The following is a 12,255-nucleotide window of genomic DNA, read 5'->3' on the forward strand; positions in this document are numbered from 1 at the left end:
TTAGAGAAATTAGAAAAAGAAATGACCTATTGAGTCATCCCTGGCTCGGGTCTGTCCCCTGGGGCCCAGTAGAAGATGCTTCCTAGTTCTATACTGTAGTGCTTTTATTTCTTACACAGAAAAAAAAATAAATAAATATAAAATTAAAATAGCAACTATAAGTAAAATAACAAATGTAAAATAACTTCACTGTTTTCTCACACTTAACAGGCGAGGATCTCAAAGCACCACATTCATCCTGATGCAAACCAGCGCACTTGAGAGGGAGGCTGTTATTTCTGCGATTATTTCCTTTTTCATCCCAGAAAATAAAGGATTAAGGAAAAGAAACAGGCCTTCCCTTTGCTCTTGTCATCCAATTCAACCCAAATTACAAAGTCACATTCCAATGTTAACCGTGGAACCGTTCCCATCTGATAAAGTTCTGGTTAAATCAATTTCATCATCATAATTCAAAGCCTATTCATTCCAACTAAGTGGCTTTGACTTACGGGAAATTTAAAATAGTTTTGATACACTCAGGATTCTACGTGAGCCTTTGGTGGCCAAGTTTATATTATGTTTATATACGGATATATAATTGTATCCTCTATTACGTAAATATATATATATTTACCTACCCCTGTAATATACAAACTTGACCAACAAAATACATTTTAGACACACAAACCCCCCTGAGCTTTATCAATCCCCTTTCACCCACGCAGTGTTTTCTTTATCCAAACCCGGTGAGTTTCCCCCCAAAACACCCAGGAACGATGAGAGAATTAAGGAGCACTCGGGTACCTGGCTGGCAGCTCTCGCTTCCCCGGAACTCGGCTGCGCTCTCACAGCCGCTGAGGAGCGTCCCCAAAAGCCTCTATTTAAAGGACAAGCCGAGCAGGAGCCATTCCACGCACGCAGCATCCAAAACATTGTTTTATCCCCCCACCTTTCTTGGGCGAAATCCGCCCGTGTTTATTTTCCAGCTGCCCCCGAGCCCGGGTGATGCGGAGCGGGGCAGGGAGATGCAGCCGGAGCGGGGCCGGGAGATGCAGCCGGAGCTCGGGGGGCTCAGGGCATCTCCCTGTCCCCGAGCCCGGGTGATGCGAGGCCGGGAGATGCAGCCGGGGCTCAGGGCACGGCAGAGCTGCCCCCGAGCCCGGGTGATGCGGAGCGGGGCCGGGAGATGCAGCCGGAGCTCAGGGCACGGCAGCTCTGCCCGGCCCAGCGCCGCATCCACCGCCGGAGCCTCTCCCGGTGCCTCCCTCCCTCCCCGCCGCATCCCGCACCCACATCCCCCCGGCCGTGCCGCAGCGGCCGCAGCGGCAACTTGGAGGAGCTCATCCCTTATTTTATTTTTTTTTTCCCCCCCCATTTCGGGGAGGGGGCCACAGCATCATCATCCCCCCCCCCATACACTCCCCGCACCCCCTTTTCCCCACCGCGCGCTTACCAGGCGAGCTTGAACCCTTTCATTAGTACAGCCACGATAATCCGCTGCCCGTGCCCTTGTCTGCCCACTGAGAGCTCCAGAGGTCCCAGCACATATTGGAGCAGCCCCGGCGAGCGTCCCGCGGGGAGCGCCGAGCCCCATGCGCCGAGCCCCCCGCGCCGGGGCCCGGCCGCGCCCCGCGCCCCCGGAGCCGCGCCGAGGCTCGCAGGGCTCCCCGCAGCAGCAGCGGCAGCGCCGGGGGCTGGGGCTGAGCCGCCCCGCTGGCTGCTGAGCATGTGCAGCAGCGGCAGCAGCGGGCCATGGCACCGCCAGCGCCCGGCCCCGCTCCGCCGGCCGCCCCCGGAGCCCGCAGCCCCTCCCGGCCCCGCCAGTGCGGGTGGGCAGCGAGGCGAGCCCAGCCCCAGCACCCCCTGCCAGAGCGCCTTGGACAACCTTGGGCGCTGCCAGGGATGGGGCAGCCACCGCTTCTCTGTTCCAGGGTCTCACCTCCCTCACAGCAAGGGGTATTTCCGATTATCCAATCTGACCCTCATCTCTGTCAATGTGAAGCCATCCCCCCTTGCTCTGTCAGTCCATGCCCCTCACAGTAAATATTTCCGATTATCCAATCTACCCCTGCTCTCTGGCAGTTTGAAGCCATCCCTCCTTGCTTTGTCGTTCCATGCCCCTCATAGCAAAGAATATTTCCTATTATCCAATCTACCCCTGCTCTCTGGCAGTTTGAAGCCATCCCCTCTTGCTCTGTCAGTCCGTGCCCCTCATAGCAAAGAATATTTCCTATTATCCAATCTACCCCTGCTCTCTGGCAGTGTGAAGCTATCCCCCCCTTCCCTGTCAGTCCATGCCCCTCACAGCAAAGAATATTTCCCATTATCCGATCTACCCCTGCTCTCTGGCAGTGTGAAGCCATCCCCCCTCGCCCTGTCACTCCTTGCTCTCATAAAAGCCCCTCTCCATCCCTCTTGAAGACTCCCCTCACTCCTGGCCCTACTTCCCCGCTTGTGAAATCAGTTTCTGGGGCCAGCAAGAACAGAGGGGAGTTTGGAAGGCCCCTCATACTCGTGGGTTGGGTTCCCTTGGCCTTTTTCTGCAGCAAGAGGTTTCCCTGCTTTTCTCTTGCAGCACTTTTCCTCTCCATGTAGGAGAGCTGGAGGAAGAGGCAGAGCGAGCCCCAGTCCTCTCCTCCCTCTGCCAGAGCTGTGGTGTTTGGTTGTTGATGCTTGTGGGGGGATTTGCCAAAGCACCACGGCAATTCCCTGACTATCCCAGGGCAGGGATGAGCTGTTTGTTCAGGCCAAAAAAGAGAATTCCATCCCTGGTGATGCTCTGGAAGCTGGAACACGTAAGCTGAATTTCTCCTCTTATAATTTGTACCCGTTTCTCCCTGTCCCATCTCCAGTTCCTGACAAAGATCCATCCCCTCTGCATCTTCCCGAAGGGAGGAGCACCATCCCCCCCATCCTCACCTGGGGGCGTGAAAACTGTCAGAAAACCAAATTTCCTAATGGAAAACTGAATTTCCTAATGGAAAACCAAAATTCCCAATGGAAAACTGAATTTCCTAATGGAAATCCGAATTTCCTAATGGAAAACCAAATCTCCTAATAGAAAGCCAAACATCCTAATGGAAAACCGAATTCCCTAATGGAAAACCACATTTCCTAATGGAAAACCGCATTTCCTAATGGAAAACCGAAATCTTCAGCGAGGCAGGGGCCAAGTGCCTGCTCTGGAGCTGAGCTCTGGCACTCAGGGAGCAGGAGAGCTGCTGCTGCACCATCTCTGACCAGAGCAGAACCAGAGCTCTGCCCCCCACAGCAGCAGCACAGAGCCCCTGCACCCCTCACCCATGGGGCAAGGCCTGGCCTGAAGGGAAAAGTTCCAATTATTGCATTCCCACCCTCATTTCCTGCTATAGACACTGCTTTTCCCTGGAATTCTTCCTCTCATCACACAGCATCCGAGCACAGCCTACTGCTCCTGCACGCAGCTTGGGAGGGAACGGGGCAGTGTGCTTCAAATAACTTCTAATTTCATTATTTCTACATAAAGTGCTTCAAAAAGTGAAGCCTGGGAGTGTCCAGGGATGGACATCCACACTCTTATTCCACACAGGGAGTTCTGAAGGGGTTTGGGTTGGGATAGGATCAGTCTGGGTTATAAATCCTGCAGGAATTCATCAGTTTTAGGAGAGGGAGAGGAAAGAGAGCAGACAGGTGTGTGTAAAGAAAGATTCTACTCTCTTGATTGGCTTTAAATGGTATTTTGTCAATTTTTCTTGCACTCACACCCCCATCCCCATGGCTACAGGTAATTATGAGTGGACTGACACGAAAACCTTCATCTGTAAAATCATCACCTTTGTTCTGTTCACTGCTCAGGGGACAGGGGGTGCTTGGGGCAGTTCCACAGCTCTGTCCTGGTTTGCAAAGCTCTCAGAGACGTTTTTCCAAGGAAACATTGGCATTCTGATCCCCTTTGGAAAGTAACAAATGTGCTTCTTTGCTTTCCTACTGGGCTTAATAACAATAAAGATTTTTTTATTCTGACTCTCCCAAACCCAGAAGAGATGAAGAACAGCGAAGTTCTACTTCTGAACTCAGCAGAAAATCACTTTTGGAGGGTCTGGATCATTTCAGGGCAGGTGAAATGAAACAGCATCTTGGGCTGAAGTTTGAGAAATTGAGGAAGGAACACTGAAATGGGGAATTCTGCAGGAGAGCCCCAGGGCAGGTGGGGAGATCCCAAATCCCTGCCTTGGGAATTTGCTCCCACAACAACTTTGCAATGCATTTTTTGGGCAACAAAGCAAAAAAATGCAGTCATTTAACCATAAAATTGGGCACAGGCCTTTCCCCACGTCAAACAGCATGGAAAAAACACCTTCAAATGAAAAAAAAACCCCTTCAAATCTCACCCCATGCAGACTCAGCCCTTCTCAGGTCCCACCTACAGCAGCTTGGGCCGGGCTTTGGGCTGGGCTTTGGGCTGGGCTTTTCCCCAGCAGGAGCTTTGTGGCCTGCAGGTTTGTCAAGGAGGGAGGCAAATCACAAATGCTGTAAAATGGGTCAGGAGACCTGCAAGCTTGGCAAATCTAGGACAGACTAATGCTGCAGAGTCACATGTTTGGAAATCAAAGCTCAGGCAAGAAAGGTATTAAGAGATAAGCAGTCATGCACTTTTTCTTTTTCTTTTTTTATCCAAATAATATGAGGGGTGGGGAGATTATCAAAGGATTGCTGGGGAGGTGTTTGTTTAAATGTCTGGCTGGCCACCTCTGGAATGTGCTGTCCAAAATCCTCCCAGCAGGAGATCACAGGGACTGTGGCTCACCCCCCTCAGGTATTCCCAATCCCAGATTCTGGCTGATCCAGCTGTGCCAGCTGCATGGACAAGCCCTTCACTTTCCCCCCCTTAACAATTCCCATGGGGGGGAAAAAAAAAAGAGAAAAAGATATTAAAATTGAAATAAAGCAACCCAAAAGCAGCTCTAGGTATGGGGAGGGATGGGATGTGCACAGCCACCTCCTCAGAGCTAAGAATACCTATCAGTCACATGCAAGATGAATTCCAGATTCATTATCTACCTACTCCTTCCCACTTAAGGGGAAAATGGGAAAAAAACCCCAGTCAGAGCTGTGGCTGGAGGGGTCCAAAGCCATTTCTGGCCTCTGTTTTGGAAAGGGAAGCCCTGTAAACCCCTGGCTTCTCACTGCTCTGGGCAACTGCAGGCTGTAATTCAGAAAATGGTTGTAAAAAGCATCACTGATATATTGTTGGTCTGTAGAAACATCAATTTAAGTGGCAAATATCTTTCATGATCATCTTTTGCATTCAAAAGAGTTTTCCCAAGCCATTGGTATTTTGGTAAAAATTCTTTTTCCACACAAAATATTAAAAATAGACATAAAAGGGTAAACACTGGGATTCCTTAGAGTTTGTTTTGATGTTTTGTGAAAATAAACATAACAGCTGAGCTGAACAGCAGCTCTGAAAGATGTGCAGGTGTCCTCACAGAGCCATAAATACATATTTTCACCATTTTCATCCTTCATACAGGATGTTAGACCAGAAGTTCATTTTCCCCTCCAGCCACAAAGGCTGTAAATCCAATGATTTTATTGGAATACCATTTGGATTGTTTGGGGGAGGGAATCTCATTTTTTAATTAGATGCATCATTTGCTCAGAACAAACAATAAATAATAACAAGACAAGTTCATGTGGTTGTGTTGTCCTGCCTCATCCCTGTCCTTTCTCCCAAGAAAAAAATTCTCATAAACTTCAAAAAGAATTAAGATCATTTGGACCTTGGCCTCGTGCCAGTAACATTTTGAGTATTCCTGGTCCAGATCAAGAATTCCATGAATAAAACCTCCCTTGGGGCTCCTGGGTGCTTCCAGCACCAGCCAGGAGGAGGAAATCAAGCAGCAGCACACACACAAACACTAAAAACAGCAACAAAGCCAAAACCAGGCAGAACTTTCTCAAACTGAAGGAAAAACTTGGGAGATCAGGAGCAGCAGAAAAAAACCAAAAATAATAATTTAAAAAAAGGGGTTGGGAAAAAACAAAAAAAAAGACCGGATGTTTTCCTGACCTGTAAGTACAAACTGTCAAGGCCTCATGAATTTTAAAAGTTAGGTCTGGAATACACAAAACCAGAGTTTGTTTTGGTTTGTTTTGTTTTTTCCTGGCCCCCTACTTGGATGAAAGGAACACTGGATGGTGCTGTCCAGATAAAGCAGAGGCAGGAACATCTGCACGAAGGGACAGGCAGGAATTAGGGCTTGGTGCTGGAGGAAAAAAAAGGTAATTTGTGCACAGGATTTTGCCACCGCCCCAGTCAGGCCTGGGGGGAAGCTGGAAGCACCCACAGAAAGTAAAAGTCACACAATAATATTTAATATTTAGCATTATTTCGTTCACACACAGCTCTTTTGTCCTTCTCCCCTCACAGACACTTTTCCAAGCAATCCCAGCCAAGTGCTGCCTGCTAAAAGCCAAGGAAATCATCTCTGAAAGCCTCTGTGATGCTGTAAAAAGGCACCTTGGCTGCCTTCACTCAGCAGAGAAACACGTTTCCCTCAAGATGGAACAAGTAAATCAGCTTAAATGTCTATTAAATATCTCCCACATCCACATTAAATATCTCTCCAACATCCGAAACTCCAGAGCATCTCCACGTGTGTGTTTGCAGGGCACAGAGGCAGCGTGAAAGGAGCTCACTGATTTTAAAATCCTCATTTCACCTGGGAAATGACCCCTGCTTTGTCAAGAAACTTCTTGAGAAACTTCTTCTTCTCCACACTGACCTGATTTTCCCCCTCTTCTGCAAGAGTTTAATTTGTTTTTCCGGGGGTTTTGCTTTTATCAGGCCAAGCACAGCTGGAGGTGACCCAGCCCCGTGTCCCTGTCCCAGGGCAGCTCTCCAAGCCCACCAACAGCTCTGAAAAGCCCCAAGAGGAGGATGAATGATGGATTAAAACAGCACTGGTTTATTTTTTGGGGGGTATTCTCTGGCATGGCAGGAAATGGCAGTTCTTGAGATAGGCTGGAAGGTGCCTCAGCAGGGAAGGAAGCAGCAGGGTGACACAAAGGAGAGCAGCTGTGACGGAATAATCCTCATTTTCCAGCCACTTCTGGAGCCTTCCAGCATGAGGAAACAAATCTCTTCAACCTCAGAAATTCCTCCAGACTGACCCCAGCAGAAATTACGCAAAATTAACAACATCCCTGTAATGCACCGAACTCCTTACAGGGGTAACTTGCTCAAAATCAGCGAAGAAAACAGAATTTGGGGGTTTTAAATAAAGAATTGGCGACTAAACATCAGCACTCATCAAGGTTAAGTCCAAATAAACCTGTGCACATTCCAGGATTGTCTACATAACTAATTCCCAAGTTGTATCTGTTACAGAAGGTTCAAACTCAACTCAGCTTTCCACTTGTCCAAAAAGATAATTAGATTTTTTTCCACTATATTCACACTAAGATGGTGCTTTCACACTACAGGTCACATTTCCCTTTAACTAAAAACCAAAAACTACAAAAAACAGGTAGAGAGAAAAACAATGTTCAAGTGACTCTGTTGTTTCTGTCACAGAAAAAGTCTGTTTTCCAACCCAGAAAAACTGAGTTCCCCAAAACGCCACCACAAACTCCAACTGAAATGCCACAGACCCTTCAGCATCCTCAGTGGGGTTTTTTTTCCAAGCTCTACAGCTTGAAGAGGGTTTGCAGAAGTTGTGGTTTCAGCAAATATGATAGGGAGGATGAGTTCACCTTTATAAAGCAACATTTATCCAGAAGCACATCATACAATTTATTGCTAAACGCTTAAAAAACTCAAAACCTGCATCAAGGAGCAACCCATTCCCAGGGCAAAATGTTCCCCAGCATCATCCAGGCTCCAGGGAAGTGGAACTGAAAAGGGTGGGGTGTTACAGCTGGATAAAGGACAGGGAAAACTCAGCCTGGATTCCAGCTGAGTCTGAAGAACACCTCATGGGAAACAGTGCAGGGGTTCCACGTGGAATTCTGTGCCCAGGAAGGAGTTTCTCCCTGGAACACAGCAGACCACATGGCCTTGCTCGAGGATCCAGCCAGAGCAGCCTCAAAAGCAGGGATTTATAATTTTTTATGCCCTTCCCCACTCTCTGCAAGCCATGGCTCTCCCCAGCCATGCTGAGCTCCATTACTTGGTGAGATAAAGCCTCAAACACCTTTTTCAGACACATCCCTTGCACTTTAACCCTGCTGTGATCCCAAGGAGAGTCCAGGAAAATAAACCTTGGCTCTAAAGGCAGTGTGCCACGATGTTCAGCCACTCCGTGGTGCCAGCCTGGTGCTTCCCAGGCCTCCCAGCCATTCCCACAAATCCATCTGGATCCACCCAGTTCCACTCCCAGATTTCCAGCCCACAGGAAAGCAGAACCCACAGCCCGGTGAAAGCCCAGCACAGGCGACAGAGAAGCCTCACAGAAAAGGGTGGATGCATCCATAAACTCGAATTACTTTCTCGCTTGACACTCCCCCAACATCCTTTCCAAAAAACAAAAAAAAAGAAAAAAAAATAGTATAGAGGCTGCCAGAAGGAATTTCTCCTCACAGAACCTTGTCTGGGAGTGGAAAGCTGCCCCTAAAGCACCATCTAGTGTCACTGCCTCATCCAGCAGCCGAGCCAGCCCTGCCAGCATCCCTGTTCCCACCTCACATCCCACGGAGGGACCACAACCCCCAATTTCCCTCCCTGCCACCCCCGACCTCCTCCTCCAGCATTTCCTCCAGCCTCACCACTGCAACATCCTCCCAGGGCTTAAAGCCCGTGCTCAGCCCAGCAGGGCTGTCCCAGCACAGGGAGGGTGGGCCAGGGGCAGTGAAAAAGGGTCGGGACACAGAGTAAGAAGGTGCCAAGCGAAACCACTTACGCACAGTGAGGCCGGCAGCATTTCCATCCTACCTTTGCTGTCGCCATATCAGACGTCTCCATGCTTTCTGCTTGGCCTAGCAGTGAACGAGAGCATCGGGGGAGAAGGGAGGGAGGGAGGGAGGGAGGGAGGGGAAGAGAAAGGGAAAGTCAAAAGAGGATGAAGAAGAACAGGCAAACAACTTGACAGGAGGATGAGAACAATGAAAGTTGCTATGGGGTTGGTCCCAAGCTTCTGCCCCCACCCTGAGAAGGGCAGGGCAAGCACCCCAAGCAGATGGCCCCAGGTCAGGAGCTCGTTTGGAGCCTGGCACAAGACCTGAGTCACTGCCATGCCCCCGGCTCCTCCCCGCTGCCACCACCCAAGGGTCCAGCAGGATGCTGAGGGACACAGAGGACCCTGCTCCTGCTCCCAGCTCCCTCTCCAGGCTGAGCTCTGCGGGGAGCAGGGGAACAGCCCAGCTCATCCTCCAGCTCATCCTCCAGCTCATCCTCCAGCTGCTCATCCTCCCTCTCACCCTGCGGGAAGGGAGAGTCACACACCACAGCCCCCCAGGCGGGCATGTCAGGAGTCAGGAGGAAGGGAAGGAAGCAGGTGGGCTCTGGGCAGTGCTCAGACACGAGGGGGATGGATGTGGGGAGGAAAGAACAGAGTGAGGGGGGACAGGCAGGCAGGTGAAGCAGCGCTGGTGCAGAACAGCCATACCCGGGAGCGTGTACACTGAGAGGTGCGGCGCAGAACGGGGGGCACAGGCTCCTCAGCTGCCTCCCCCTGGACACACTCACCTCACACAACACTCACAAACGACTGGGCCTGACCTAGAAACTCCTCGGTGCACGCTCAGCTGGGGCTGGAGGCACCAGACCCCCGGAGGAAGGTGCGCTCGGTGCCAGCATCAAGAGGCATCCGCAGCTGCGTGTCCCTGCCCGGATTGGCGCAGCACGCTGACTTCATCCCATGCCCCGTTCATCCCCCAGCTTCTCCCTGCCGCTCCTCCGGGCTTGTTTTCCCCTAGGAAATCAGCCTGGAGCCCGTGAGGCAGCCGAGGCAGCCGCAGCAAGGCTGCTCGCAGCTCCCCGGAGCGCCCGGTACCGGGCAGACGTGAGCAGGGAGAAAAGAGCGCAGAGCTCAGGCGGATGGAGAGCCTTGGAGGGAGAGGAGCATCACTGCTTCAAAGTGCTTATTCATCATCCCCCGGTGCTCAGGCGCGCAGCACTGAGCCGCAGATGAATTTCCAGCTCTGAGCACACCCAGGAGCGGCTCAGCCTCTGCAGAAGCTGCTCCCCTGGCACTGGTGTCACACAGCCCCAGGGAGCACAGCACAGAGCTTCATTCAGGATTTTACAGCAGACCCACAGGGGTTGAGTATATTCAATATATTACAGCTCCAGCAGACCCACAGGGGTTGAGTATATTCAATATATTACAGCTCCAGCAGACCCACAGGGGTTGAGTATATTCAATATTTTACAGCCCCAGCAGACCCACAGGGGTTGAGTATATTCAATATTTTACAGCCCCAGCAGACCCACAGGGGTTGAGTATATTCAATATTTTACAGCCCCAGCAGACCCACAGGGGTTGAGTAAATTCAATATTTTACAGCCCCAGCAGACCCACAGGGGTTCAGTATTTTCAATATATTACAGCTCCAGCAGACCCACAGAGGTTGAGTATATTCAATATTTTACAGCCCCAGCAGACCCACAGGGGTTGAGTATATTCAATATATTACAGCTCCAGCAGACCCACAGGGGTTGAGTATTTTCAATATTTTACAGCCCCAGCAGACCCACAGGGGTTGAGTATATTCAATATTTTACAGCCCTGGAACACCCACAGGGGTTTAGTATATTCAATATTTTGCAGATCCACAAGGGTTAAGTATATTCAATATATTACAGCCCCAGCAGACCCACAGATATTTAGTATATTCAATATTTTGCAGACCCACAGGGGTTGAATATATTCAATATTTTACAGCCCATCAGATCCACAAGGGTTTAGTATATTCAGTATATTACAGCCCTGGAACACCCACAGAGGTTGAGTATAGTCAATATTTTACAGTCTTGGCAGACCCATGGAGGTTTAGTATACTCAATATTTTACAGCCCTGGCACACCCACGGGGGTTTAGTATATTCAATATTTTGCAGATCCACTGGGGTTAAGTATATTCAATATTTTACAGCCCCAGCAGACTACTCTTGAAGATAAATTCTCATCTACCCACACATTACTCTGTCCCCCACACAACATTTCTCTAATATCAAAGGAGTTTAGTATATTCAATATTTTACAGCCCTGGAAGACCCATGGAGGTTTAGTATATTCAATATTTTGCAGACCCATGGAGGTTTAGTATATTCAATATTTTGCAGACCCATGGAGGTTTAGTATATTCAATATTTTGCAGACCCATGGAGGTTTAGTATATTCAATATTTTGCAGACCCATGGGGTTTAGTTCATTCAATATTTTGCAGACCCATGGAGGTTTTATACATTCAATATTTTGCAGACCCATGGAGGTTTAGTATATTCAATATTTTGCAGACCCATAGAGGTTTCGTACATTCAATATTTTGCAGACCCATAGAGGTTTTATACATTCAATATTTTGCAGACCCATGGAGGTTTAGTATATTCAGTATTTTGCAGACCCATGGAGGTTTAGTATATTCAGTATTTTGCAGACCCATGGAGGTTTAGTATATTCAATATTTTGCAGACCCATGGGGTTTAGTATATTCAATATTTTGCAGACCCATGGAGGTTTTGTACATTCAATATTTTGCAGACCCATGGGCTTTAGCATATTCAATGTTTTCCAGCCCTGCCATCAGGCTGTGCTGGAGGAAGAAGGGACAGATGCCAGCCTCCTGCAGATGTGCAGAGGGTCCAGCAGGATGGGAAGAGGCAGAAATCTCCTGGAAAGGGCCATGGAGAGCACAGAGAATGGCCCCAGCCTGGCACACACAAAATGTGTGTTTTGCCGTGTGTCTGTGCTGTGTTCACACGTGCTTGCACAAACCCAGGCTGGCACACAACACCTCTGTGCTCAGAACACACAAATCCTCTGCAGGAGAGGAGCTTTAGGGGGGATGTTGGGAAGGAATCCTGCCCTGGCAGGGAGGGAGGCTGTGGCTGCCCCATGGCTTGGGCAGGGCTCGGAGCACCCTGGGATGGTGGAAGGTTTAAGGTCCCTTGCATCCCAAACCATTCCATGAAATCCAGCCTTATCAGGGACACAAAGCCACTCCTCTGAACACTTACTTCAACCTCCTAAGGCATCCAGAGCAGACACAGGAATCCACTAACAGCAAATCCACACACGGTGGACAATCTGCTCCCCAGCCCCTCTTCCATGAAGCCACTGATGTCCCTTAA

The 12,255-nt window shown here is 49.6% G+C and overlaps 1 protein-coding gene across 7 annotated transcripts in view; it reads right to left on the bottom strand.

Annotated features, from left to right (window-relative positions):
* Positions 1-12,255, bottom strand: part of GRAMD1B (GRAM domain containing 1B) — a 94,122-nt gene that overhangs the window by 60,449 nt on the left and 21,418 nt on the right. The window contains exons 3-4 of one of the 7 annotated variants that reach the window (XM_058857230.1): positions 8,897-8,940; positions 7,795-8,478 (exon numbers count right to left, since the gene is read on the bottom strand). The exons of 5 other annotated variants lie outside the window; for them this stretch is intronic. In XM_058857230.1, coding sequence (XP_058713213.1) covers positions 8,913-8,940 — 28 coding nt within the window. In that variant the 3' untranslated portion in view covers positions 7,795-8,478; positions 8,897-8,912. Of the gene's footprint in view, positions 1-1,435; positions 1,666-7,794; positions 8,479-8,896; positions 8,941-12,255 lie in introns of those variants that run through there. One more of the 7 variants, XM_058857227.1, reaches the window with a different exon arrangement.

Source organism: Poecile atricapillus, chromosome 25 (genome assembly GCF_030490865.1).
Source record: "Poecile atricapillus isolate bPoeAtr1 chromosome 25, bPoeAtr1.hap1, whole genome shotgun sequence".
Taxonomy (NCBI): domain Eukaryota; kingdom Metazoa; phylum Chordata; class Aves; order Passeriformes; family Paridae; genus Poecile; species Poecile atricapillus.